The 27,210-nt window shown below is 63.9% G+C and overlaps 2 protein-coding genes across 2 annotated transcripts; both read left to right on the top strand.

Moving 5' to 3' along the window:
* Positions 1 to 1,527: 1,527 nt before the first annotated feature.
* AHNAK2 (AHNAK nucleoprotein 2) lies at positions 1,528 to 26,256 on the top strand. Its single transcript, XM_037049943.1, has 4 exons — positions 1,528 to 1,582; positions 4,771 to 4,804; positions 18,878 to 24,181; positions 24,248 to 26,256. Exons 1-4 carry the CDS (start codon positions 1,528 to 1,530, stop codon positions 25,707 to 25,709), a joined length of 6,855 nt encoding a protein of 2,284 aa, XP_036905838.1. The 3' UTR covers positions 25,710 to 26,256.
* On the top strand, positions 7,947 to 18,866 carry LOC118989530 (protein AHNAK2-like; the record flags this gene model as incomplete). The annotated part of the gene is made up of 8 exons (XM_037049856.1): positions 7,947 to 8,094; positions 15,358 to 15,416; positions 15,524 to 15,616; positions 16,010 to 16,111; positions 16,896 to 17,037; positions 17,288 to 17,472; positions 17,566 to 17,895; positions 18,738 to 18,866. Coding segments are annotated over exons 4-8 (801 nt in total), but the record flags the coding sequence as incomplete, so codon positions are not given.
* Positions 26,257 to 27,210: the final 954 nt, after the last annotated feature.

Genomic DNA, 27,210 nt, shown 5'->3' with positions numbered 1-27,210 from the left:
AGCAGGCCAGCAGGGGCCCTGCTGGACCAGTGCATCCTGGGGCACCCGGGATGGTGTGCACCTGTGTGCACATGCACTTGTGTCCCAGCAGGTGTGTGCCTGTCACAGGGTGCAAGGGGACGTGTCCAAGTAGATCTGTGTTTGTGTGTCGGGGTGAGTGTGTGTGTGTGTGTCTCTGTGTGTGTCAAGCCTGAGAAGTTTGTGTTTGTGCCCATCTGTCCGTCCCTGCACCATCCCCTGGCAGCTCCAAGGAGTAGCCCTCCTGGTGGGTGGCTATGATCCCCTGGGTCCACTCTGGTCCAGGCTCTCCACCCTGCCCCAGCAGGACTGGCACCTACAAGGTGCCCTTACACCAGGCAGAGCCTCTGTTTACTCCCCACTTCCCTGGAAACAGAACTCTCCCGGGCCTGCCCACTGCCCACCCACTCCCCCAGACTGTCCTGCCCCAGCTCTCACCAAGTCCCCTCTGCCAGCTTCTGAAACACCCCTCCTCCAGCGCCACCCTGGTCCAGCCCCCACACCCTTGAAGGTCTCTGGCCTTTGGCAGTTGCCCCGGGCACCAGGGTGGTCCTCTCAGCCCCTACTGCCCCCAGCCCCACTGGGGTTTCAGCCGGGGACCTGGCCTCAGGTCCCTCGTCCCAGTTCTCTGCACACACGCTCCTCCGCTGCCTCTGTCCAGAGTGCTGTCCCGCTCTTCTGAGGCGGTAGCCTGGACTGCCTGCCCTGGAGAGTCTGCCCCAGCCTTCCAGGACCTGCCCCCCCCCCCCGCCCCCGCTCCAGGGCTGAACCTTGCAACCCTTCCAGACTGGAGCCCCCAGGGCAGGGGTCAGAGGTCAGATCACAAGTCACAGCCTCCTTCCCCACTGCCCCCAAGGCCCCCCTCACCCAGCTTGTGACAAAAATGTCCGTCTCCGGACTCGGAGGTGAGACCTCGGGCGCGGGTCGCATCCTGAAACTTCAGCTCGGAGCCTGGAGACCCCTCTCTGGCAGGGGTCCAAAGTCTCCTCTCTAGACCCTGGCCAGGGCGGGTGGGTGGTGCTGGGCGGGGCCCACTAGGGGCGGGGCTGGCCTGCAGAAGGGGCGGGGCGGGGTCTGACTGTAGCGGGGACTTGCGCAGCGGAGTGGTCAAACCTAGGGGGCGTGGCCGAAGAGCGCTGCCAGGGCCTGGCCCGGCAAGACCCTCCCTGGTGGGGGCGGGTCCTGGGCAAGATCTGCCGATCAGGGGCGGGGCCTGAGACGGGGCAGCCAATAGGCTAAATGAGGCCGGCGGCACCGCCCGCGCTCGCTCCACAGTGGCCGGACGCGGGGTGGGTGGGCCTGGGCGGGGCCTGGGCGGGGCCCGGGCGGTGGCTGGGTATCTTCTGGGCTCAGGCTGTGTCCGCAGTCCGAGGCTGGACCTCAGCGGCGGCGCAGGGCAGCAGAGAACCAGCGTGGCGCCAGCCTGCCTCCTGGCCGCCCGCGCGCCGGAACTGGACCAGCGACTGGACAAGACGGGCCCCCGCCGGCCCGCACCGCTCGGCCGCCACAATGTGCGACTGCTTTCACATGGTGCTGCCCACCTGGCCTGGAGCCCCCGGCAGTGGTGCGCGTCCTCCCCGCCTGCAGCCCGCTCCCCTGGGGCGGGTGGGCTTCATGCAGGGGCGCGCGCTGGGCTGCGATGCTGGCCAGGGTGGGGGCACCTCGCTCGGACCGGCCCGCAGTGTCGCGCGCGTCTCCCTGCCTCGGGGGCTGCTCGCGTCGCTGCCTCCCTCCTTCTGCGGGAATCCCCTTTTACCTGTCCCTGTCCCTAGGCCTTCCATCCCTCATTTTGCCTCTCCAGGTCGCTGATTCATATCTGCCACTCTGTCGTTCCCTGCCTCTTTCTCTGTCACTCACTGTCCATGTCTGTCTCTCCCTCTCTGTCACTGTTCCCCTGCTGTAACCCTCTGGGAAGTTGTCTTGTCCGTGGAGGTGGCCGCCTGGGGAGGGCCGCACGTGTGAGTGGGGTGTGAGGGCGGTGGGCTGCCAGGCCTGCCATCTGACATGTTCTGGGGATGAATGGAGTTAGAGCTGCTGGTCTTGGTCTGGGACGGCCAGGCTGGACTGGTCTGGGTCCACTATGTGGCTACTGTGCGTGTGGGTCACGGAGTAGGTGGTGGCTGTAGTGGGAATGGCCCTGAGGTCTGGGGCTTGGTGGGGGATCGGGGAGGGGTCAGAGCTCAGGCTGCAGCGCTTGCTGGGTGAGGGGAGGTGGGTGTTGCCCACGGGGCAGTATGCTTCCCTCTGTGCCTCTGGCCATAGAATGAGAACCAGGTGCTTTGTCATCTGGTTCCAGGGACTGGGTATCTCAGCATTGTGGAGGGCAGGGTGAGGCAGGTGCAGTTCTTCCAGCTATGGGGTCTGTGACACAGGTCAGTGATACAGGTCAGGAATGCAGCAGCCTGACCACACCCAGGACACCTGGCCAGCTGCCGGCTAGGGAGCTGGGGCCAAGCCGCATTGGCACAGGCTGGACCCCACTCCTTGGGGACAACAGATCGATGACGACAATGATGCTGCTGATGCAGGGGGGTGGGGCCCCTTGACCAGGACACACCTCTCCTGTTCCCCACTTGCCTGGGGAGCACTGAGGCCCAGCTGGCCTCCTGTTCAGGTCTCTCTCACCCTGTTGGGAGCCAAGGCACCCTGGTTTCCCTGGACAGCTGCTGGGGGAATGATGGCCACTGAGGGACCTCGGCCCCTAAGGCAGATGGCGCCAGTAGCCCCCAGCTCCTTCCTCTGATGGCACCTGGCCCTGGCCCACATTGAGGGATCCACCGCATGGCAGGTAGAGGGGAGGGGCCTGAGACTCCCCGAGGCTGCAGGCCCTAAGGTCCATCTCGCCCACTGTCTGGTCTCGCCCTCTCTGTCTCAGAGGTCTGTGCCGTTTCCCTGCCCACATGTGAGGCCCTTGTTCTCTGCTTGGCTTTGGCGGTTCCCTGGCCTCCTTGTGTCCAGCCTACAAGACCATCTGCCCTTAGGGGCCGAGGTCAGTGACTCCATGGGGCAGTGGTAGGACACCTGCTGCCTCAGAGCAGGGGTCTTGTCCAGCGTACAGATTCCTGACCCCTTCACAGGAGGTGGAACATACATTCCCAGTAAGGGCCCTGGAGATTCAGTCCTGGCCTCTCCAGCCAAAATTTCTTCCTGGCAGGCACGGAAGGGCGCATGCCCTTGTCTTTCCACCAAGTCCAAGCCTGCCCTCCTAAGCCAGCCATACACATCCTCCCAGACCCCTGGAGAGCCTGTCTGCACCCTTGCCCAAGGCCCTGGGGAGGGAGCACTGTCTTGTCCGGCCTGCGTGCAGAGGCTGCCCCCTGATGGCTGTGCAGGGAACATGCCCGCATAGGGATCCACCCAGCCTCACTGCCCAGGCCAGCTCCACACCCCTCTCCCACCCCACACTGTGCCCCCAGGTGACCCTCCCCCACTCCAGTGTAGGAAGGGAGCTCCACCTTGGTGCACCACCCCCACGCCAGGAACCAGCCACTTCACCCGGTGATGGGCCCCAGCTGTCATATCCCTTCCTATCCCAGGGACCACTGGTTCCTTCCAGAGGCACAACCCAGGCCTGTACAGCTAGGGAGCTCCCTGACCTCCGCTCGCCCCTGTCTTACACTTGAGAGCCCCTGGCTCGGCCTGAGACCACCGGCCACACTGAGAAACGCCCACTAGGGCCAGGGAGGCTCCAGGTGTAGCCCAGCAGCACCAGAGGGGGTCTGGGTGGCTATGGGAGTGCCGTGGCCCCTCCCGAAGGTACTGCGATGCCCCACCCTCTGAATCTGTGCAGGCCGCCTCAGCACAGCCCTGCTCCGGGGCTGGCCGCACGGGGACGTGGGTGGGAGGTCACGTCTGTGCACAGGAGTGCCACAGCTGCCCACTGTAGAGGTGGGGCAGGGAGGCAGAGTCCTGAAGAGTCCCTGGCAGGGACAGAGTGGGCGAGGAGTGGGGGGAGGCAGCAGAAGTCATCCTGGCCCAGGTACCATCCCTTCCCACACTTCAGTGAGGTTGGTTCTCGAAGCCACTGCTGGTGAGCACACTTGTGTTCCTGACAGCACCCCCAGGTCTATCCCTGGTCCGGAAACTGAGGCTGGACAGCCTGGCTCCTGCCCTATGTGCTGGGGTGGGGTCCAAGAGTGGACAGGTTGATCCTGTGCCTGAAGGCCCCGAGCCCCCCACCCCATGCGCAGCGGCAGTGTGCCCGCTGTGGGCAGGCCTGCGGCAGGAAGACCCTAGCAGCCTTGTCTCTTTTGGCCCAAGTTCTTTGCTCCCGGGCCCAGTGAGGAGGTGCCTCTTCCAGGAAGGCTCCTGGTGGCTGCCCCCCCCCCCAGCCCTTCCTCAGGCTCTGACCCTCTCTGTCTCCTCCCAACTCTGTGTTTCAGGTTTAGCCCAGGGGTGGGGAAGTGCCAGGGAGGAGGCCCCTAGGCAGGTGGGGTGAGGCAATGGCCCTCTGGGGGCCCTGCCTTCACATCAGGGGTGAAAAACCCAGATCTCCTCAGCTCGGCCCTCTGCCCAGGAGGAGGCTAACCCTGTGCTCAGAGCTAATGTGGTGGGGACCCATACCCTCCCATCCATCTGTCTGAATTCCAAGGGGCCTGGGACTTGAGAGGTCATGCCCCAGGAAGCAAGGATTCACCATTGTCAGTCAGCTTCAGTCAGCTTTGGCCGTCAGTGCAATCTCAGGTGTGTGGAGGAATCAGGGAGGACTCCCTGGAGGAAGGGTTGCCTGATGGGGATGGCTGCACTTACAAGAGGCCTGGGGAGGATGTCAGCTGGGGGTCAGCAAGTGGCCAAACCTGGTGGGTAGGTGGGGGACTAGGAGGGGAGGGTACAGGCTGTCAGGAGGGAGGGCTGTTTTGGGGGCATGAGGAAGCTCCGAAGGGTGTCAGGGTGGGTCCTGTGGGAAAGGCTGAGGCTGGTGGAGAAGACCGAGAGCTGAGGGCTGAGGGCAGGGAGCTGGGATGAGCCCGGAGGGGCTGGGTGTGGACGTGGTGGGAATGGCTGCCTCCCCCGCCCCACTCCAAGGCTGCTGTGCATTTTGGCCAAGGGTCAGGTCAGAGCCTTCAGGGCATCTCTGCCCACCCCTGCCCGCCCCTGCCCGCCCCTGCCCGCACCTCCAGTCTTCCCTTCGTTTTGTGTTTTTGAAGCCACAGAGGCTGGGAGCCAAAGGCCTGCTACGCTGGGATGCATATTTAATAGTCAGAAGCATTTTGAAAATGGAAAAATGGACCTGGGCCCGGGAGCTGGAAGGTGGGGTGAGGTGGGAGGTGGCACTTCCCCAGTGCTCGCCTCTCCGCTGCCCTGGGGGAAGCCAGAGGAGACCTTTCGGATCCCAAGTGTCTGGCTGATGATGGGCCTGTGGCGGAGCTGCTGGATCCTGGGAAGGGTCTGCCAGCCGTGCTCCTGCCTGGACATGGTGCCAGAGGTTGGTGTCCACAGTGGAGCTCAGAGAGGAGTGGGCTGGGGACAGGACCCTGGTGGGGCCCTCACCTGGGCCTCGCCTCCCATGGGCACCATGGGTGGACAGGCTGGCTCAGGCCCAGTGTCTGTTGTCTAATAGTGAAGTTGGGTCCAGACTGTGGGCTCTGGGTGCTCTGCCTCCCCCCTCCCCCCATGGCCCCTCAGCCCCGCCTTCAAGGATGGGAGAAAGATGGCATCCCCAGGCAGGCACCAGGCTGTGGGACCCTCAGGGGCGGCCCCTTTCCCAGTAGGCCTTGCTCCCGGGTCTCGCCAGCACCCGAGGGCTCCTTGTGACACATCCCCCGAGAATGCTTTGCTCAAGCCTGGCCCTCTTGCCAGCTGATTCACTATCAGCTGCCCCAGCCCTGCCCTCCCCTGCCCACAGCTGAGCTCCCATGACTCCCCTCGGGAGCCTGAGGGCTGGGCGGCGCTGAGCTGCAGCTGCCCAGGCAGTGGACTCAGTGGGCTGGGGCGGGACAGTGGGATCTCGGGACCTGCCTGCCTCACAGGCCTGGCCACGTGAAGCCGGGGTCAGGCAGTTGGGGTCCCTGGGAGCGGAGCAGGTGGGTGGGCCTTGCTCAGAGCAGGGTATGAGCCTGTGGGACTGGAACCAGCTCGGCGGGGTATGAGGGGCACCCCCACCTTTCCGGCTGGTGCCCCTACAGGTCCCAGTAGTCCTGATGGGGGGGCACATTTCCGGCCTGAGCCTCCCTTCCTGCCCAGTGTGTCCCCGGCGGTCCGTGAGTTCCCACCCCTCCATCAGTCAGGGAGCCCAGGGCACACAGTGTGGGGCCGGGGTTGCTGGTGCTGACCACCAGGACCCAGGGAGGGTCCAGGGCCGGAGCTGGGAGGGCGAGCTGGGCAGAGCAAGGGCATGTACACGTGCCCGAGTCGGGAGAGGGCCATCGTGGGGCGAAGGGGGCGCTGGGCGCGGGCGGAGGTGTGCTTCCATCTGGCCTCCTGAGGTGGGGGCCTTGCCAAGACTGTCCCAGGGGAGCAGACCCGGGGTCTCGGAGGCGCTGGGGTCCAGGAGACGGGGGCAGCGTAGATGGGCACGGGGCACCTGGGCCCAGGAGGAGTCCTGGGACACCTCTCGGGCCACCGCTTCCCCGCTGAGTCAGCCCTGGGGCGGGGCTGGTCTGGCAGGGTGGGCGGGGTTTGGGGGGCAGGCTGTAAACAGGGCTGGGGGGGGGGACCTGTCTGGGCCATGGGAGTGGGGGGGTCATGGGCTGGCAGGCTTGGAGGGCTTTCCTCCCTCACAGTGAATGAAGTTGGTGGTGACCTTTATGTTTTTAGTGGTGGGGGCGGCCAGGAGGGGCCTGGGTCGGCCCTTCTTCCAGGACTTCTGGTCCTGTCTGCTCACTGATGCCCGTGCCCGGGGCTGGAGCTTTAGCCATGATGCCCTCTTCCCTGCAGCTTACCCACCCCCTCTGCTCGTGGTTTCTTGTGTCCAGCTGAGGGCCCAGTTCCAGCACCTCCCTTTGGTGCCTGCCGACCCCAGCTGCCCAGCAGCCCCCTGCCTGCAGCCACCATCGCTGACCCTGGCCTGATGTGGCAGGCAGAGGTGCCTCCCAGGCCCTCCCCTCGCTGCCATCCAGCCCTGGCTGGGCCCCTCAGCTGTGCCGGCTTGCCCTGCAACCTGCTTGCGGGCCCCACCCACAGGGCTGCGGGGCGCAGGGCAGGGCAGCCCTGGGATCCTGCAGATGCGCGAAGAACGCACCCGGCCCATCTTGCCCAGGCCTGCCGGGCCAAGTCAGCGCTCCCAGACCTGGGAGGGGCCTGCGTGCCTGGGGTGGGGGTTGAGCCCTGAAGGATGGCATGGAGAGGAGGTGGCTGGCCAGGCAGGCCGAGCCCTGGGGAGCCCAGGACTTGGGGTCTTCAGACTCAGGGGTGGGCTTCTCAATTGCCACTCACATGCAGATGGCAGGTTTAACATGCTGGATCTCAGGGCCACCAGTGTGGCGCTGTGAGTGGGAGGGGCTGCCGAGTTGGTGCTGAGAGAGCTGCAGGGGTCAGGCAGGCAGGTGGCGGCCAAGGGCACTGGCTCAAGTTCCGGCGCATGGGCTCAGTCCAGACCAGCTCGGCCTTGGTGGCCCCGGGCAGGGGTCTCAGCAGAGCCTGAGTGGCGCTCTCACCAAGCAGGGTTCTGTGTCTGGGTGAGGCCCCCCACAGGGCACCCACAGGAAACCGAGGCAGGGGGCTTGTGTGCAGCCTGCCTGGAGGGTCCTGTCTGACCACTGAGTCTGTACACATGGCAGGACTGACCTGGACTGGACTGGATCACACTGGGCAGGACCGGACTGGGTGGGGCCCAACGGGTGGCGGTGACTCAGACATGCCCCGTGCTGGGCGGTGTTTCCTTCCCTCAGTCAGCTGCTCAGGCTGGGGGAGAGGGCTGACTTCAGGGGAGGGGCTTGCCCAGGCTCCCAGGAATCGTGGAGCAGAGGCTTGGATCCATTTGACTGGGAGGGGGTAGCCCACTCCCTGCAGTGGGCTGGGGCCACCTGGAAGGAGGCCTGAGGGTGGGGCAGCGAAGGGAGTTGCCCGGGAAGGCGTCTGGTGAGCCTGGAGCCTGGGACCTTCACTGCTGGGCAAGTTGGGAGGATTCTGGCCTCGGTAAGCGGCTGCAGTTGTCTTCGGGGCCACTCCTGCACCCTGCCCAGCCCCGTTCCCGGGCTCAGCCTCGGGCTCCGCAGGCCTGTGGGGGCTGGGTGGGGGCCTTGGGGGCCAGGAGGCATAGCTGGGCTGGGCATCCCCCTGCCCCTCTGCCCTGCCCCTGCCCCCCACTGAGGTTGGAGGGGTAGACGTGTCAGGTCAGCAGCCCAGGACGTGTATCCCCAAGGCTGGACCATGTGACCTGGAGGGGGCTCCTCAGACGATGGTCCTTGTTTGGTACGCTGGGGACCCTGGGAGTGTGGGGGCCATTCGAGCAAGCCCAGACCTGCTCACCTGCGGGTGCCAGGTGGGTTGTGGGGCCTGTGGTGGCCAGCCAACCCCTCAGGGGTCACACTGGTTGCACCTGGTTGGACAATAGTGTGGGGCCACTCCTCCTGGCTGCTGGGCCCCTTGGAGTTGGTAGGCTGGTGTGTCCCGGGCCTCATTTTCTCCAGGAGCTGCAGGAGGAGAATTGAGCCCACCTGCCGCCCCCTCAGCACTTGGGACTCGGCTGCGCCTTCAGGCCGGGCAGCCTTGCCTCCTTCCATCTGCCCCGCTCCTTCCCTTCCTCTGTGCTTCTGATCCCTGCACCTACGGTTGCGTGCTGAGGTCTGAGTGCTGGGTGAGCACCGTGTTCCGGGGACCAGGGAGCAGGCAGTGGCCAGAGCGATGGTGGGGTGGCCAGGTGGGTCTGTGAGTTGGCAGAGGGAACGGGGAGTGAGAAGGGCAGAGTTGGCGGGGCCCAGGCCTGGGGCTGCAGCGGTGAGGACTGCCGAGGTAGCTGGACCAGGCTTGGGGAGGCCCTGACCACGCTGACCGCCGGGCAGCAGCAGGGGGCTTTGCAGGGGCGCTGCAGAGAGGATGGCCTGAGGACTGTGGGTGGGTGTGGAAACCTCGGCCCAGATCTGGGGGGCCCAGGTTGGTTCCAGGCCATCCTGGAGGCTCAGCTGGAGCCTGGCAGCCTCCCACCAGCTATCTTGAGAAACACTGGCAACCTCGGGGGTGGTGGGCGGGCCCCAGGCTGGCTGCCGGCCGCTGCCACTTCTGAAAGTTGGAAGGTCTCCCGACGAGTCCGCCAGGAGGTGAGGCCCGAATCTTGCCTGGGCTGCGAGCCGGAGAGCTGTGTCCCTAAGGGCGAGCCTGCCCCAGGGCTCCACTCTCCCCACTGCCTGGCCCACTGGGCACTGGGTGCCAGGCCCAGCAACACTTGTCCCTGCATACCCTGCGGATTTCTCAGGCTGCCATCTGGGCCCCCCAGGGAGCTTTTCTCTAGGCCAGTCTCTCAGTCCCCAGTCCCACCACTGCCCTGGGGACATGCAAATGCATCCACCCTCACCTGCGCTCGCCACACCTGGACCCACCTGCAGGTGGGTGCTGGACCCCAGGGGGAGCTGTTCAGATGCAAAGTTGGTTTTTGTTTAAGCAAAATTGCCACCCCCCCCACCCCGCCCGCACACAGAACACCATGTGGCTGGTGCTGATGCTGGTAAGGGTCCACAGCTGGGTCTGGAGTCCTATGGGCAAGTCACCTGCGTCCCCTCCACCTGGTCCCCACATGCCTTGGCTTTGCCCCCCCGCCCCCAGAAGACTCCCGTTCCTGGGGGTGCACCTTTCTGGCTGAAGTAGTGCCTGCCTCCCATTCGCCCCAGTCGCCAGTCCCTCCGGCCCCGTAGTTTGCGGCCTGGCCGGCTGCTGTGTGAAGCTGCAGAGGATGGGGTTGGGGCTGGGCCCTGAGCCGTGGGGAGGAGGGGAACAGCCTTTGGAACCTGGTTCCGCGTGTCCCCTCTCCGTCCTCCTCTGAAATTTGGCAAGCTTATTATTTGTCGTTGTTTGAGGTGCGTGCTGGGGCCAGGCTGTCCATAGAGCATGTCTGTGGGCCCACAGGCTGGGGGACAGGGCTGGGCCAGGGAGGCTGACAGGATGTCTCCCCTGCTCTGGGGACTTAGGGGTGCCCCCCCCCAGGACAGGGGACTGGCAGCACGATGCTCTGAGGGCCCTGGGTGCCTCCTTGCCCCCTGCCCCTGGGAGTCAGTTGGAGCTGGCACAGCAGCCTTGCCCTTGTGGGCAGGATTTCCTTCTTCCTGTTTGTGTGCCCCTGGCCAGGCCAGGGCTCTCCTGGAGGGGGACAGGGGGACCCAGAGCCTAAAACGACAGCCGGGCAACTTCCCAGGGCTGTAGCCCGCTCTTCCTCCCCGTGGTGGTGGGCTCGGCCGGCCAAGGGGTGGCTGGAGCAGCTGAGCTTCACCTGCCACGGGTTCCCAGCCCCGGCTCCCCTCGCCTCCCTCACCCGCCCTTGTCACCCTCGAGACTCCTTGGAGCAGGCTGGGGGTAGAGACTCTCAGGGTCTGGGGTACCCGCCCGGCTCAGGGGCGGGGGGGGGCTTCCACCATGTTGCCCCTGGAAATGCCGCCTCCTCAGCACCTGGGTCTAAACCCCGCTTGCTGGCCTGCCCTCTCCCTGCCCAGGGTCCCAGAGCCCCTCCTGGCCCTGTGCCGATGCTGCCCCCGCAGGGCCATGCCTGCCTGTGTGCCTGCCCAGGAGGGCGGCCACTGGCCCTTGTGTTGTTGTGTGACTCAGAGTCTCACTGCGGAGGCTGAGAAAGGGGAGGCTGGGTTTCTGGCTGGCCCAGAGCTTCCAGACCGCCCACCCCTCTGTGAGGGTTGCCTGCACCCCAGGCCAGCCAGACCCTCCACTGCCCTGGCCCAGCCTGGCCGCCCCCCCACCCCTGGGCAAGTGGCTTCCCCTCTGCCAGCCTCAGCTGCCTCAATGCCAATTCACAGTGCCCTCACTTTGGGGAAGGGGTGAGGATCTGGGCAGAACAGGAAGGGAAACCAAGGCCAGGGAGAGTGGGACCCATTGCCAGGGTGGGATCGACTCCTCAGGAAAGGGCTCTAGTCCCCACCTCTCCCTCCCTCAAGGCTGGAATCAGGGTCTGGTTGGCTCTGCTGCCCTGAGCTGCCCCCCACGAGGCAGCTTTGCCACTGCACACTTTCCCACTCCGCCCACCCGCTGCCTGCCCCTCTCCCCGCACTACCTGCTCCCTTACACGGCCCCCCTCTGGTTCTTCTGGTGGGCAGAGTGGCCCTCGGACATCTATGGGGAAACTGAGGCTCAAGAGAGGGGATGGGCTTGCTCAAAGTCACAGAGCAATTTGGCTGGAGAGCAGCGGCCAAACCTGGACTCCCACCAGGACTGGCCTGCCTCATCTGCTGCCTGGGGACAGGGCTGAGTGCAGTGTCGTGCCCCCCCCTTCCTGTGCCCGAGCCCAGGAGTCACCAGCAAGGGGGTTCTGGGGCTGGAGAGAGGTCCCTGCCCTTTCCCCCAGTGTGTTCGGGGCAGGGCTGGGCACGGCGGGAGGAAGATTTCAGATAAAGGGTTTGATTGTTGTCGTCCAGAGCTCTTCCCATTGTTTTCCCTGCTGGGTTGGCAGGGTGTTTCCCGAGGAATATGTCCAACTTCTCTAAATGTTCAGATTTATTGGCCCAACATCTATGATTTCCTCACTTCAATTTTATGTAGGATTGAGATTTTTTCCTTGAAAAAGGGCACAAGCCCCAAGTGTGTAGGTTTTCCCAGTTTACACACCAGTGGAGGCAGCGCCCGGATTGGACCCTCACCGCTGGCCCCGCCCCGCCCTCTCCACCGCCCGGGCTGCCCCGCGTTGCTGCGTGTTCAGGCGCCTCGCCCTGGGTGATTCCACAGGGCGAGCATCCCGCGCTGTGCCCGTCCCACCAGTGATGGACAACTGAGCCTTCTGGTTTCTGGGCTCTGAAATAGCGCTCAGAGGGCATTTTTGTGCCCATCTCTTGGCGATCTTACGCCTGACTTCCCGTAAAGTCGGGCGTGGCACTGCGGAGCCGCAGGCGGGCTCCCGTGAGACGCTGCCAGGCCCTTGCAGAGCCAGGGCCGGCTCCGCCCAGCCTGCAGCACGCAGCGGGATGGGGCAGCTCGCCTCTCTGGGTCAGCTGGCCGGTGGTGACTTCCTGCTGAGTTAGTTGCTTTTCGGAAGTTTCCTTGCCCATTTTGCTTTTGGGTTGCCGTCTTTTGCTTTCAGTGGGCAGGGTTCTTTAGGCATTCATGTCAGAGGTCATTCGGGGTCTGTCTCGAGTCTTTCCTCCAGGCCCACGGTGTGACTTGAGGTCCTCCATGGAAGTAGCCTCTGCACTTTATGTCCTCCACCGGCTCCTCTGGACACTTCTCGTGTCCTGGTTAAGAATTGTTCCATTTATCTCCTAAAAGCATGACTGTTCCGCCCTTGGCTTCAGCTTTGGCTCACCAGCCCACAGGGAACACGCCCTTTCCGGGGCCGAGGTGTGGCCGACAGAGACCTTTGTAATGTGGGGACCAGGGGACCCAGCAGCAGTGACGGAAGGGCCCTCTGTCTCCTGGAGCTGGCGTCTGTCTGAGCGCACTTCTGGGATCTTGGTTCCATCCCCTTGGTTTTCTTTCCTGGTTCCCTTTTGCCTGAGGGTGCAGACCATCTTTTCCTGTGCTTATCGGTCCAGCCTCGGGGACCGGACTGTTCACATCTTCTGCCCATTTTTAATTGAGTGTTTTACCTTTTTCTACTGAGCTGCAGTTCTGGGTGTGGACCCTCAGACAGATACCTCAGTTGCCTTTTCATTCCCTTCAGAATGCCTTTCCATGCCAGCGGGCAGCTCCTGCTGGTTAGGGCATCGTCCCAAGGCTGCGGGTTCAACCCCTGGTCAGGGCACATCTGAGCATCAGCCAATCAGTGCCTGGGTGGAACATTAAATCCGTGTTTCTCTCTCGCCCTCTCTCTGAAATCAATCAATAGAAAATTTTTAGAAAAGAATGGTGTTCCAGACCACAGGTACTTAATTGGGATGAAATATAACTTACTACATTTTCTTTTATGATTCACACCTTTTGTATCCTGCCTAAAAACGCTTTGCCTCCTCCAAGTGGCAAGGAGTTTCTCCCATGTTTCTTTTTGGTTTTAGAGTTTTAGGTTTCACACTTAGCTCTGTGATTCATCCCGAGTTAGAGTTTACGTGCTGTGAGGTGAGGTTCCGGGTATCCTGCCCCCCACGACCCACAGAGAAACAGCCAGTCTACCCAGCACCATTGTGGGAAAATGTGGTGTCTTCCTTTCGAAGTAACTTGGCTGCCTTGTCCAAGCTGAGTGAGGACGTGAAGTGGGAATCATCTTGGGCCTTCTGTCCTCCTCCTCCTGTTTGTCCTGCCTGTGTCAGCCCCACTGGGGGTTGGAGAAGACATAGTTTAAACTGTCACACATTTATGGGGGCATTTGAAAGGAGCCAGTGTGTGATCTGCCTTGGTGGTGGCCTCAGGTGCACGTAGAAGGACCGTAGGTCCTGCCAGGCCAGGTAGCATGGTCTGTAGCAGCTTGCTGGCCGGTGGCAGGCTGAGCAGTTCCACCTGTCCTGTTCTGTGAGGCTGCGGTCACTGAGTGGGGTGGCACGCCTGCTGCTGGAGCTGTGGGCCTGCCAGTTCCTACCTCCATCTTCCCTGCGGCATATCTGGACTCCGCAAGCAGGTGTCCGCAGACTCAGGTGTATGTTGCAGGTCACCAAGAACAGGGGCCTGCTGGTCGGCCCACCTGCTGTGCAGTGGGGGTGCAGCCTGGTGGTCCCAGGCTCCCCACCTGAGGCAGTGCCTGCTTAATTCTGGTAAAATACGGAAACTTGGGCCCGAAACGCCCATGTCCTTTCCGCTGGACGGCCACAGCCACCACATCCCTGCACACTGTGATGCTAGTGCCACTGTGTCGCAGTTTCTGCCTCACAAGGGTGGCTGGTGGGTGTCGGCCTGTGTGTGTTTTGTGAGTCCGGTGTCCCTGGGGCAAGGCCGCTCTCCTTCACATCTGTGTTGTCCGCAGCCGCTGCCCTGCACGGCCCAAGAGCTATGAGGGCGATCACAGGCCTGCCGAGCCTGAGACGCCTGCCTCCCGGCCTTGCGAGAAGTGTGCCACCCCCCCACTGCTGCATAAGGTCTCGCGTCTCTTCAGGGAGTTTGGAGGTAGAGTGCGGAAAACTGCATTTCTGTGGCGGCCACATGAGTTGCTCTCTCCGCGCGCGCTCCACTCTGGGCCCTGGGTTTGAGTCCACGTGTGGAGCCCGCCCCTTTGCCGCTGTCCCCCGGGGGTGCCCTGTCTGCTGACATCTGTGCTCTTCCCCTTTATTTTTGAAGGATGGTGTGCTGCACGCAGAATTCGTGGGTCACGGCGTTTTCCTTTCGACAGGTTGAATAGATCCTTTCGCTCTCTTCCTGCTCCAGGGTGTTGGCCCTTTGTGGTCCTTGTGCCCTCAGTGTCGTGGCCCGGTCATTTCCTTTTGGTGGCTTCTGCCATTCTCTCTGCCCCGTGAGGCTCGACTGTGCTGGGCCCGGCCTGCGTGCCTCTGTGTCTGTTCTCCTGCAGTTTGCTGAACTCCGTGGACCTGCAGGCTTTCGTAGCCATCACGTCCTCAGACCTGCTGCTGCGCTTCCTCCTCCTTCCCTGCGGGGCCTCCACCCCCCACACACTCAGAGCTGCACCCCCCCGAAGGCGCCCCGGTCTGTTTTCCTCCGTCCTGCCGGTGGGTTCGCCCCCACTGACCCTACGCCTCTTCCTTTCTCCTAGCCTCCATCTCAGTTCCGCTGTTGGGTCCCCGAAGTGAATTTTCTGCTCCTGAACTCTTGCTTGTTGTTCTTTTTAAAAGATATGAATTTTATTTCCTTATGACCATCTTCTTTCATTGATGCCGTGTATTTTCCAGCAATTCTTCAAATATGGTTTCCTTTAGCTTTTGCACAAGTTTGCGGTCATCGCTGCAGGGTCTCTTCTAAATGCTGCATTGGTGGGCGTTCAGGGACAGCCCTGTCCCCAGCTCTGCTCCTCAGGTGGGTCCCGCTTTCTCGTTTCTTTGCGTGTTATGGATTTCTGTCAAATGCTGGACGTCATGGGCTTCATGTTGCAGCTACTCTGGATTTGGAGTCCCCTCGGGCTGACTATCGCCGTGTTCGAGGTTGGTGACTTTCTGGGACTCAGTCAGCAGGGCCTGTCCCTTGGTCTGAGTCCCCCTGTCCTGGCTCGCAGCCTTCTGACCTGGAGTCACAGCCTCTGGCCCAGGGACTGTGGGTCTACCCTGCAGGTGGCCTCAGGCTCAGCGACCAGACAAGGTGACCCCACCCCTACAGCCTCTGTGCCCCCTGGGCCCACCAACCTGCTCTGTGGCCCTGACTCTGCCTCTCTCTCCACAGTGTCCAGCCGACAGCTGCAGCCTGGGTTGCCAGACACGGACCTGGAAGAGGACCCCTCTGTGAGTGAGGCCCAGGGGGCGCGGCCTTCTCAAATGCCATCCCTTCCCACCCCCGGCCTGGGCCAACCCTGTGTGGCTGAGGTGACCCTTTTCTCTCCTCCTGCCAGGTGACTGAGGGGCCCGGGGACGAGATCATCCGGCCACGGCCACAGGGGTCCTCGCCTGTCTATGAATGCGTGACGGAGGGCTTCGGACGCCCGGTGAGCCTGCTGGACGGAGACCCACGGGCAGAGGGCAGGCTTGGGTGTGGGCCCCCAAAGGACGCCTCTCCTGCTGCGTTGCCCTGTGCGGGCAGCTCTCCGCCCATCTGTGCAGCCCCACTGGCCACAGCGATGCCCTATGGGCCCTGCTCTCTGACTCCACCCCCCTCACCTTGCGTGCCTGTTCACGTGCCCATTCGTGTGCCCACCTGTGGAGAGCGGCGTGCCGCCTCCGGATGGTGGACGCAGATGGTGCCCTTGCAGCTGAGGAGCCCTGTCTGCACACAGCCTCGCCAGGGGTCTGGACCTCTACGGCGGGGCTTCCTGGCCTCCCAGCGTCCCTCCCGTCCCCTGGGCTGGGCAGGTGGGTGACCCTGGTGTCTGTGGCTATAGGAAGACACACCCGGCAGGCGAGCCCCCTCGGGGAGACGCAGGTCCTGGTGGAAGCGGGATTCCGGGGACTCCCGGACGTTTTCCAGGATGAGTCGTGCAGAGGTGGGTGAGGCGGGAGCGGAGGGCCCGGGCGGGGGGGTGGGCCCCTGCCCAAGGGCTGTGGCAGGGCAGGAAGGAGAGGCGGGGGGTGGGGATGGCAGCGTGCTCCTGTGCCCTGTGGCTGGCCCCTGTCCCCCTCATCAGGCCTGGGGCTCAGGGGCTCCTGAAGGCCAGTCCAGGCCTCCCCTCAGCCCAGTACCCCGTGTCAAAGGCAGGACTCTGTCCAGAGGACCTCGGTGCACAGGCCTGGCTGCACATGGGTGACCAGGCAGGGCCAGACTGTGCCCGAGTCTGTGGCTCCTGGCGAGGTGCGGGCACTGTCCCCTGAGGCCTGTTCTGTCATCAGCAGTGAGGTCAGGTCACCAGCTCTGCTGGCTACGCCGTGGGCTTTATTTGCTTCGGCGTTTATGACCCTGTGTGGCTTGAGCACCAGCTGCCTTATGGGAAAGCAGAACTTGGAGAATGACCAGAGATGGAGGAAGGCTCGGACCCCCGGGGAGCAGAAACCTCTCCCCTTTGCTGGCCGAGCCCTCTGGGTCTGGACAGCTGTGGGCAGGCTGCTCCCAAGTCCTGGCAGGTGGGGGTGGAGACAGGAAAAGGCTGTTCCCACCGGAGGAGGGTGTAGCTGCCTTTGTGGCCTGCCTGGTGGGGCCCTCCCCTCTGTTGCTGGGTGATGGGCAGGACCTGGGGTCTCTGTCCTCAGGGGACGGGGCCTCAGCACTGAGCGCACGGTGGGCCATGCATGTGCTCACCGAGGCCCTGGCACATTCCTGCTCTGTCCGTGCAGGAGGCGACAGAGGTGACATTGAAGACTGAGGCAGAGGCTGGTGTCAGCGGCTACAGCGTCACAGGAGGCGGGGACCAGGGCATCTTCGTGAAGCAAGTGCTGCAGGGTTCCTCAGCTGCCCGGCTCTTCAGCCTGAGAGAAGGTGCCACAGCCGCCCCGTCCCCGGGGTCCCCCTGGCTCCCTGATCCCCATGGTCCCTGTCCAGAGGAGTGCCCACCCTGCTGGGTGTTCTCACCTGTGGCCTGGAAAGGGGGGCCCTCCCCACCAGGGCTCCATGGGGGGAAGGGCTGGGCAGCGAGGCGGGCTCCTCCCTGTGCACGCACCCCAGCAGGGCCCTTCTCTGTGCAAGGGGGCCAGGGAGCTGAGCCCGCGGCCACTCTGTGCTTGTCCAGGGGACCAGCTGCTCAGCGCCACTGTTTTCTTCGACAACATCAGCTATGAGGACGCTCTCAAAATCCTCCAATACTCGGAGCCGTACAAGGTCCAACTCAAGGTCAAGCGGCGACTTCCTGCCGGCGGGGATGGCGAGCAGGCTCGTGGCGCCACTCAGCACGCCCTGAAGCACACAGAGAAGCAGGTGCGGCCTCCGGGTCCAGGCCAGGGTGCCTCCGCGCCCGGGCCCCGGCCGCCATGTGCTGGCTCCCATAGGCACCCTCTCCATGTGTTTCAGGATTCGGACATGGCCTACGGAAGCACAGACACCCCTGTGAAGACGCTGGAGGTAGATGGAGACCAGGAGAGACTCATCTCTAAGCCCAGGGAGGGCCGAGGCCGGCATCCACGGGGGGAGAGGCTCTCCTGGCCCAAGTTCCAAGCCATGAAGACCAAGCGAGGGCCCCGGAGGTCACGCAGCTCCTCGGAGGCCTATGAGAGGGGCAAGGCCCCGGATGTGTCCCCCACGAGCTCAGACACCGAGGCCCAGTTCCCAGCAGAGGAGCAGGAACAGAAACCAGGGCCCGGCAGCCGGCGGAGGAGAAGGCTCCTGGACCTGCAGTTCAAGGTGGGCTCAGAGGTGGGGCCATCATGGGTGGGACACCTGAGAGAGGGTCTCAAGGCAGGGCTTTCCAGGACAAGGACCTGGAGGGGTCAGGGTCCAGGGACGACATCCCGCAGGACCCGAGGGCTGTTGCTCATGGCAGGGGAGCAGCGGGGAGGACAGACACCCAGGAAGGGACATGCTCTCCACAGGCAGCCACCAGCAGAACCAACACAGAGCCCTGGGGCGTGGGGCCGGCATAAACCCCAGATGCCGAAAATTGGCACAGGAGGGAAAGGTCCTGGAGGAGCTTGTGCCATGAGGGGAACCCCAAAAGGCCCCCAACAGGGAGGGGGCCCCACAAAAAGGAAGGGGGGATATGGGCAAAACTGGGGGCACAAGGCCGTCCCTGTAAGAGGCTGCAATGGCAGGCGGCACAGGGCCATCTGGCTGAGGCCCACATCCGAATGCCCAACACAAAGACACCAAACTTGACTATCTCCAAAAAACTGCTGGGGACAGCAGGAGGAGGGATGGCCCGTGAGCAAAATCCAGGCAGGAGAGCAAGTGACAGAACCCAGAGAACTAGGAGGAGAGCCCACAGACACGGAGGGACAGGATCCCTCAGGTGTGTCCAGCACCGGGAGGAAAAAAGAGTAGAGAAGAGAGGACAGGATTGAGACAAGAAGACAAAACAGAGGGTAGGGGGAGGGCAGGGAAGGCAGGGAAACAGGAAACTCGCAGAGTGCACAGGGTGGCCATTCGGGTGGTCGCTCACGTTTAAGGCAAGTGAAGTGCAAAGTCACAGGAAGAGGAAACAGACACAGAAACAAACCACCTCATGTCCCACAATTCTCAAATTACAGAAGGACCCTGAAGGCAGCCATGGAGGAGACAGCAGAGCATTCACACAAACTGGAAAAACACTGATTGAAAAGCCACAAGACGGATCCCTGCAGAAGGAAACGAGCCGCAGGGACAAAGAGTTGGAAGCCAGGGACAGAAGGTTCAAGATGCCCAAGTTCAAGATGCCGTCCTTCGGCGTGTCGGCCTCAGGCAAGCCCGTGGACGCCTCGCTGGACGTGTCCCTGCCCTCCACGCAGGCCGAGGTGAAGACCTGTGACATCAGCGTCGAGCTGCCCTCTGCCGAAGTGGACGTCAAGACAGGCGAGCTGGGTGTGAAGCTGCCAGAGGGCCACCTGCCCAAGGTGCAGATGCCCAGCATCAAGATGCCCAAGGTCGACTTCAAGGGCCCCCAGGTGGACCTGAAGGGGCCCAAAGTGGACGTGAAGGGCGCCAAAGGCCAGGTGTCCGGCCCCGAGGTGGACGTGGCCCTGCCCAGCGTGGAGGTGGACATGCAGGCGCCGGGCGCCAGGCTGGAGGGAGACCTGGGCCTGGGTGACAAGGAGGCGGCCAGCAAGTTCAAGATGCCCAAGTTCAAGATGCCGTCCTTCGGGGTGTCGGCCTCAGGCAAGCCCGTGGACGCCTCGCTGGACGTGTCCCTGCCCTCCACGCAGGCCGAGGTGAAGACCGGTGACATCAGCGTCGAGCTGCCCTCTGCCGAAGTGGACGTCAAGACAGGCGAGCTGGGTGTGAAGCTGCCAGAGGGCCACCTGCCCAAGGTGCAGATGCCCAGCATCAAGATGCCCAAGGTCGACTTCAAGGGCCCCCAGGTGGACCTGAAGGGGCCCAAAGTGGACGTGAAGGGCGCCAAAGGCCAGGTGTCCGGCCCCGAGGTGGACGTGGCCCTGCCCAGCGTGGAGGTGGACATGCAGGCGCCGGGCGCCAGGCTGGAGGGAGACCTGGGCCTGGGTGACAAGGAGGCGGCCAGCAAGTTCAAGATGCCCAAGTTCAAGATGCCGTCCTTCGGGGTGTCGGCCTCAGGCAAGCCCGTGGACGCCTCGCTGGACGTGTCCCTGCCCTCCACGCAGGCCGAGGTGAAGACCGGTGACATCAGCGTCGAGCTGCCCTCTGCCGAAGTGGACGTCAAGACAGGCGAGCTGGGTGTGAAGCTGCCAGAGGGCCACCTGCCCAAGGTGCAGATGCCCAGCATCAAGATGCCCAAGGTCGACTTCAAGGGCCCCCAGGTGGACCTGAAGGGGCCCAAAGTGGACGTGAAGGGCGCCAAAGGCCAGGTGTCCGGCCCCGAGGTGGACGTGGCCCTGCCCAGCGTGGAGGTGGACATGCAGGCGCCGGGCGCCAGGCTGGAGGGAGACCTGGGCCTGGGTGACAAGGAGGCGGCCAGCAAGTTCAAGATGCCCAAGTTCAAGATGCCGTCCTTCGGGGTGTCGGCCTCAGGCAAGCCCGTGGACGCCTCGCTGGACGTGTCCCTGCCCTCCACGCAGGCCGAGGTGAAGACCGGTGACATCAGCGTCGAGCTGCCCTCTGCCGAAGTGGACGTCAAGACAGGCGAGCTGGGTGTGAAGCTGCCAGAGGGCCACCTGCCCAAGGTGCAGATGCCCAGCATCAAGATGCCCAAGGTCGACTTCAAGGGCCCCCAGGTGGACCTGAAGGGGCCCAAAGTGGACGTGAAGGGCGCCAAAGGCCAGGTGTCCGGCCCCGAGGTGGACGTGGCCCTGCCCAGCGTGGAGGTGGACATGCAGGCGCCGGGCGCCAGGCTGGAGGGAGACCTGGGCCTGGGTGACAAGGAGGCGGCCAGCAAGTTCAAGATGCCCAAGTTCAAGATGCCGTCCTTCGGGGTGTCGGCCTCAGGCAAGCCCGTGGACGCCTCGCTGGACGTGTCCCTGCCCTCCACGCAGGCCGAGGTGAAGACCGGTGACATCAGCGTCGAGCTGCCCTCTGCCGAAGTGGACGTCAAGACAGGCGAGCTGGGTGTGAAGCTGCCAGAGGGCCACCTGCCCAAGGTGCAGATGCCCAGCATCAAGATGCCCAAGGTCGACTTCAAGGGCCCCCAGGTGGACCTGAAGGGGCCCAAAGTGGACGTGAAGGGCGCCAAAGGCCAGGTGTCCGGCCCCGAGGTGGACGTGGCCCTGCCCAGCGTGGAGGTGGACATGCAGGCGCCGGGCGCCAGGCTGGAGGGAGACCTGGGCCTGGGTGACAAGGAGGCGGCCAGCAAGTTCAAGATGCCCAAGTTCAAGATGCCGTCCTTCGGGGTGTCGGCCTCAGGCAAGCCCGTGGACGCCTCGCTGGACGTGTCCCTGCCCTCCACGCAGGCCGAGGTGAAGACCGGTGACATCAGCGTCGAGCTGCCCTCTGCCGAAGTGGACGTCAAGACAGGCGAGCTGGGTGTGAAGCTGCCAGAGGGCCACCTGCCCAAGGTGCAGATGCCCAGCATCAAGATGCCCAAGGTCGACTTCAAGGGCCCCCAGGTGGACCTGAAGGGGCCCAAAGTGGACGTGAAGGGCGCCAAAGGCCAGGTGTCCGGCCCCGAGGTGGACGTGGCCCTGCCCAGCGTGGAGGTGGACATGCAGGCGCCGGGCGCCAGGCTGGAGGGAGACCTGGGCCTGGGTGACAAGGAGGCGGCCAGCAAGTTCAAGATGCCCAAGTTCAAGATGCCGTCCTTCGGGGTGTCGGCCTCAGGCAAGCCCGTGGACGCCTCGCTGGACGTGTCCCTGCCCTCCACGCAGGCCGAGGTGAAGACCGGTGACATCAGCGTCGAGCTGCCCTCTGCCGAAGTGGACGTCAAGACAGGCGAGCTGGGTGTGAAGCTGCCAGAGGGCCACCTGCCCAAGGTGCAGATGCCCAGCATCAAGATGCCCAAGGTCGACTTCAAGGGCCCCCAGGTGGACCTGAAGGGGCCCAAAGTGGACGTGAAGGGCGCCAAAGGCCAGGTGTCCGGCCCCGAGGTGGACGTGGCCCTGCCCAGCGTGGAGGTGGACATGCAGGCGCCGGGCGCCAGGCTGGAGGGAGACCTGGGCCTGGGTGACAAGGAGGCGGCCAGCAAGTTCAAGATGCCCAAGTTCAAGATGCCGTCCTTCGGGGTGTCGGCCTCAGGCAAGCCCGTGGACGCCTCGCTGGACGTGTCCCTGCCCTCCACGCAGGCCGAGGTGAAGACCGGTGACATCAGCGTCGAGCTGCCCTCTGCCGAAGTGGACGTCAAGACAGGCGAGCTGGGTGTGAAGCTGCCAGAGGGCCACCTGCCCAAGGTGCAGATGCCCAGCATCAAGATGCCCAAGGTCGACTTCAAGGGCCCCCAGGTGGACCTGAAGGGGCCCAAAGTGGACGTGAAGGGCGCCAAAGGCCAGGTGTCCGGCCCCGAGGTGGACGTGGCCCTGCCCAGCGTGGAGGTGGACATGCAGGCGCCGGGCGCCAGGCTGGAGGGAGACCTGGGCCTGGGTGACAAGGAGGCGGCCAGCAAGTTCAAGATGCCCAAGTTCAAGATGCCGTCCTTCGGGGTGTCGGCCTCAGGCAAGCCCGTGGACGCCTCGCTGGACGTGTCCCTGCCCTCCACGCAGGCCGAGGTGAAGACCGGTGACATCAGCGTCGAGCTGCCCTCTGCCGAAGTGGACGTCAAGACAGGCGAGCTGGGTGTGAAGCTGCCAGAGGGCCACCTGCCCAAGGTGCAGATGCCCAGCATCAAGATGCCCAAGGTTGACATCAAGGGCCCCAAGTTGGATCTCAAGGGTCCTCAACTGAATATTAAGAGTTCTCAGGGCAAGGTGGTTTTTCCACATGTTGATGAAGTTTTTCCCAGTGTGGGGGCTGGCATTCATTCCCCATGTCCCCACGGGGACAGCGCCTTCAGCCTGGGTGACCAGCATGTGAGCAGCCAGTTTAGGATTCCCGAAGTCTGGACACCGTGTGTTCGGCCATCGTCCCCTAAGACTGTAGTGTCGCCTGACCTTTCTTCGGGTGACCGTCCGTCCAGTGGAGTCTCTACCATCCAGGGCTCAGATGCAGTTCATTCGACTAGTCATTCTGTTTTCTTGGGTTCCGCGGATGGGCTTCCCTCTGGCCTGAATTCTGGAGAAAAAAGCAAAATTACGAAACAGCCTTTCAAAATCTCCAAGATGTTCTCTCCCCCTGGACAGTCTCCTGCTGGTCTGGTCTCTCTGGTGGAAGGTCCGGGGGCCGCCACAGCTGGCCCCGCAGCCACTGTCCCCAAAGCGCCCGCTGAGGACCAGTCTGTCGGGACGTCTTGGGGGCCACCGTTGCCGGGGCGCCACCTAGGCAGGCCTGGTGTGTCCTCTGCCAGCCACGATATCCGCAGTCCTCTAGCCGAGTCCTCTGTCGTCACATCTTGTGAGCGTGTGACTCTTACGAAGTACCAGGAGACCCTACCCAGAAGCTCGGTTTCTGTGGAGCTGGGGGAGGACACCTGCTTCGGGCCCCAGGGGGAGCCTGGCCGTCTCAGCACCACACCTTCTGCAGACCCCCCGTCCTTGGAGCGTGTTCCTTTGTTCTCCTCGGGCAGCCCCCCAGGCCCTGGGGATGCCCTGACTCTCCCATCTGATGGCCGGGTGACTTTCCCTAAATTTCACGGACCCAAGTTCAAGTTTCTTGTCTCTGGGGCTGCAGCGGCAGATGCGGAGCCGCAACCCCGGGCATGTGGCCTGTCTCTCCCTAGCCCTGCACTGGTACCAGCTGCTGAGGAAGCCGCTGCTGAGATACCTACAAGTGTCTCTGTGTCCCAGGGGATGCAAAGCAGCCTGGCGACATTGGCAGTGGCCTCCGGGGCAGGGCCAGCTGAAGACACTGATCGTGAGGGGAGAAGCAGCCCCCTAAAAATGCCACGTCTCCGCCTCCCTTCCTTCAGGCGGTCCCCGAAAAAGGAAGTAACGCCCAAAGAGGAGCCTGGTCAGAGCCTGGCTGTGGAGGCAGGCGTGCCTGGCACCCCTGGGGATGGAACCCCTGAGACCGATGCAGAGAAGGGGAAGGGGAAAACGCCTGGCTTTGCTGTGCCAAAACTGGCCCTTCCCAAAATGAAGCCTTCCAAGGGAGGGGACCCTGAGCCCGCCCTTGCTGGTGCTGCCAGTCCCACAGCAGCAGGGGTAGCCCCCCATGCCACCCCAGGGGCCATCAGTGAGGGCCCCCCAGAAAGCATGGGCTCGGAGGTCCCCCTGCTGCAGGTTCTCCTTCCTGGTGGGAGCTTCACCGGGCCTGACCTCAGACCCAGCCCTGCTGCAGGTGGCCTTTCTCCCCCTGCACAGGACCCATCGCTCCGAGAGGGCAGCAGAGGCCACAAGCTGGGGGCTGACGTGGGGGAGGCAGCAGCCCCTGCAGCCAGAAGCCAGGAGGGCGACTCGGCAGTGGGCACCAAGCCTGCCGGCTCGCAGGACAGCTGGTTCAGGATGCCCTCACTTCGTCTGCCCAGCTTCTGGCGCTCCTCCAAGGAGCGGGGTGCGGCTGGTGGGCCAGGAGCTCGGCAGGAAGGAGAGGCCCCAGCTACGGCCACGAGTCCCAGGGTCTGTGCCCCTGGGCCGGGGGTGGCAGCCCCTGTGTCCCCACCACCCCCAGAGGCAGAGGGAGAGGCTCTGAGGCGAAGTCCCGACACAGGCACCTCCTGGGAGGAGCTTCCCACGGCCGAGAGCACCGAGCCGGGCCCAGGCGAAAGCTGCCGCCCCCTGCAGGCATCTGGAGGGAGGCCTTTCGAAACCCAACCTCCTCCTGGGGAAAGGGGCGGGACTCCAGCAGGGGGTGCGGGAGGGATGGAGCACCGGCCTTCCCCGCCCGAGGGCCCCCTCACACTGAAGGCTTCAAGGACCCACACACCGGCCCAGGTCTCCGTTGTCCACATGCGGCAGCTCTGGGCAGATTCTGTGCTCACTGTCAAGTTCCCCGCGTTGAAGGTGCCCAGGTTCACCTTCCCGGACCCCGGCTCCGAGGTGGACATCTTTATCCCGCCCCTGAGCGAGGCGAGGCATGGGGACAGCAGCCATGTCCTGGCCCAGCATAAGGACGGCCCGGGTGTCCGTGGCACCAGCTTCCTGAAGGCAGGCGCTGAGGTCCCCGGGCAGCAGCCTGTGGCCCTTGACTTCCCCTCGGACACTTCCCCCATTTCTAAAGTCAGGGTGCACATTCAAGGCACTCAGGTTGAGAGCCAGGAAGTCACCATACACAGCAGGGTAACAGCAGAGGTTGCCGACCTGCCAGGCCCCGGGGCTTTTTCCACTCAGATCGTGCGGGAAGCAGAGGTCCCGGCCTCCCAGATGCAGACACCTTCCTATGGATTCTCCCTGCTGACAGGGAGGGTCCTGGAGACGCCACTGCGGGCGCAGGTGCACCTGGTCTCCTCAGACCCCCCGCCGCCCGAGGGCTTCCAGGAGGCTGCCGAACAGGTGGCCCCGGGAGCTCTGCATCCCGACACCGGAGAGCCCTTTGAAATCATCTCTTCCAGCTCCATCCTCATGACTGGACCACCGGCGTCGGCCTGGGAAACGTACCCTGGTCCCCCGCGAGCCAACAGCTGTTCTGACGAGGAGCCCGCCGAGATCCTCGAATTCACCCCTGACGTTGGCCGGGACCAGGACAGTGCAGCCGCAGAGAAACCTGGGAGCCAGAGGCCCTCCGGCCGGTTCAGGTTCTGGCTTCCGAGCATCGGGTTCTCTCCCGCCGGCGAGGTACAAGGTGGTCCGGAGGAGGACAGACCCAGTCCTGCTCCACCTGCTCCAGTCCAAACCCAGCCCGAGGCCCACCCTGGGGCAGAGCTACCGAAGAAACCAGAGAAGGCTAGCTGGTTCCGATTTCCCAAGTTAGGATTCTCCTCCTCACCCAGCGGGAAGAGAGAGAGTGCTGGGGAGGACGAGGCAGGTCTGGCCGGGCCAAAGCTCCAGGAAGATGTGGTCACCTTTTTCGATGCCCGAGAAAGCTTCTCCGTGGAGGAGCCCGAGGGCCTGGAGCCTGCTGAGGCCTCCGGCTCGGGGTCCACAGCCCAGTGAGGCTGTGGGTGGTGCTCTCTGGGGCTGGGCCCATGCACGGAGTTGGAGAGCGAGGGTGTGGTCATGGCGAAGCCTCCCCAACCAGCCGACTCTGGCAGCCAGGGATGCCGGGACCTTGTGGGGCTCCTGGAGGTGCTGCTGCAGACGTCTTAGCTCATTCGCTTCTAGGAACCTGCCTTCACACCCCCAAAAGACTGCTGCTTGCGGACTGGGCTTCAGTGGCCCCTGCCCCGTGCTGCTTCCCAGCTGAGGGAGCTTCCCTGGCCTGCACTTTCCTGGGAACCCAGGTCCTGCACGCCGCCCAAGAACCCCCTAGCCCCTTTGTCGACACTCCCACCAAGCCCGGCTCTGGGGGCGGGGCTTCCTGTAACAGGCAGTTGTGCTGGGCGGGAGGGTGGTGGCTGGCCCCGAGCCTGTGGGCCTGGATCCCGTGGGGCATGAGGAAATTCTGTCAGCGTCGACACCCCTGCACCCCCACCCCTGGTGCACACACAGCCCCAAATGCTGCCCTTGCTGTCCCCACCAGGCAATAAAGGAGGTGGTGAACAGCAGTGCTGGCCAAGAGTGCTTTTGTCCCAGGAACCACCGCCCCTTGGCCCCCATGCAGTCCACTCCCAGGCTCTGTGGATGGCGGACTCAGGGCGAGTCTGGGAGCAGTTGTCCAGGGGCTGCTGTGTCCGTCCAGACCCCTGTGGTCCAGCACGTGGGGGACCCCGAGCAGGTGTGGGGGAGCATGGACATGCATACCCCCCTACCCCCAGCCAGACACCATGGAGAGAGGGCTCAGGCCTGAAGGGTGGGCGGGGCCCTTGGCCGGCTCAGAAGCTTCCCTCACCACAGCCGCCTCTTCCAAGCAGCCCACGGGAAGCAGGTCCAGGCGGGTGGTGAATGAGGGGCAAGGGGTTTCCTACAGTGGTCACGTCTCCCCTGGGCTAGTGGGCAGATGTGCTCTGAGGAGTCCGGCCCGTGGGCGCCCGGCCCACAGGCTCTGCCTTGCCGGGCTGCTGTTCCCGGGCTGGAGAGGCTTGGGGCTGGAGAGGGTGGGAGGGTAGGGTCCACCGGGAGCAGGACTTCAGGTCTGGAGGCGAGGCTGGGGGGTCCCTCCCCGCGCCACCGTGGGCATCCAAGTTAGGGGGCATGGAATATTCTGGAAAGTGAGCCAACACCAGGTCCCTGAGTGGCTCACGAGTGAAGGGGGCATCCAGTGGGGCCTTGGCTATGCGGTCCAGCCTCCAGTTTCCCTGCCTCCCTGCCTGGCCACTGTGGGGCGCCCCCACCCCAGGCACGCTGGGGGTGCTGCCTGGCTTCAGGGGTTTTCATCCCTCTGGGAACCCTGAGTCGAGGCCCGAGATGCTGGGGCTTCTGTCTGGAAGCCGCAGGGGCCAACGCCCCTCCCCTCCCACCCCCACCCCGCCCCCAGTATCAGTTGTCTGCCCATGTAAGAAATCACCACACATCAGGGGCTGAAACGACACATTTATCACCCCTGATTCTGTGAGTC

This window comes from Sturnira hondurensis, unplaced genomic scaffold, assembly GCF_014824575.4.
Source record: "Sturnira hondurensis isolate 20B ecotype Veracruz unplaced genomic scaffold, ASM1482457v3 Scaffold0000780, whole genome shotgun sequence".
Lineage (NCBI taxonomy): Eukaryota > Metazoa > Chordata > Mammalia > Chiroptera > Phyllostomidae > Sturnira > Sturnira hondurensis.
Note: the sequence above shows the minus strand (reverse complement) of the source record. Positions and strands in the feature narration are given on the sequence as shown.

Bases quoted from the DNA above. Each gene is read 5' to 3' on its own strand.
- AHNAK2 (XM_037049943.1), top strand. From the start codon at position 1,528: ATGTGCGACTGCTTTCACATGGTGCTGCCCACCTGGCCTGGAGCCCCC. The intron at 1,583-4,770 runs GTGCGCGTCCTC...TGCACTTACAAG, and splicing joins GCCTGGAGCCCCCGGCAGTG to AGGCCTGGGGAGGATGTCAG. The intron at 4,805-18,877 runs GTGGCCAAACCT...CAGGGACAGAAG, and splicing joins TGTCAGCTGGGGGTCAGCAA to GTTCAAGATGCCCAAGTTCA.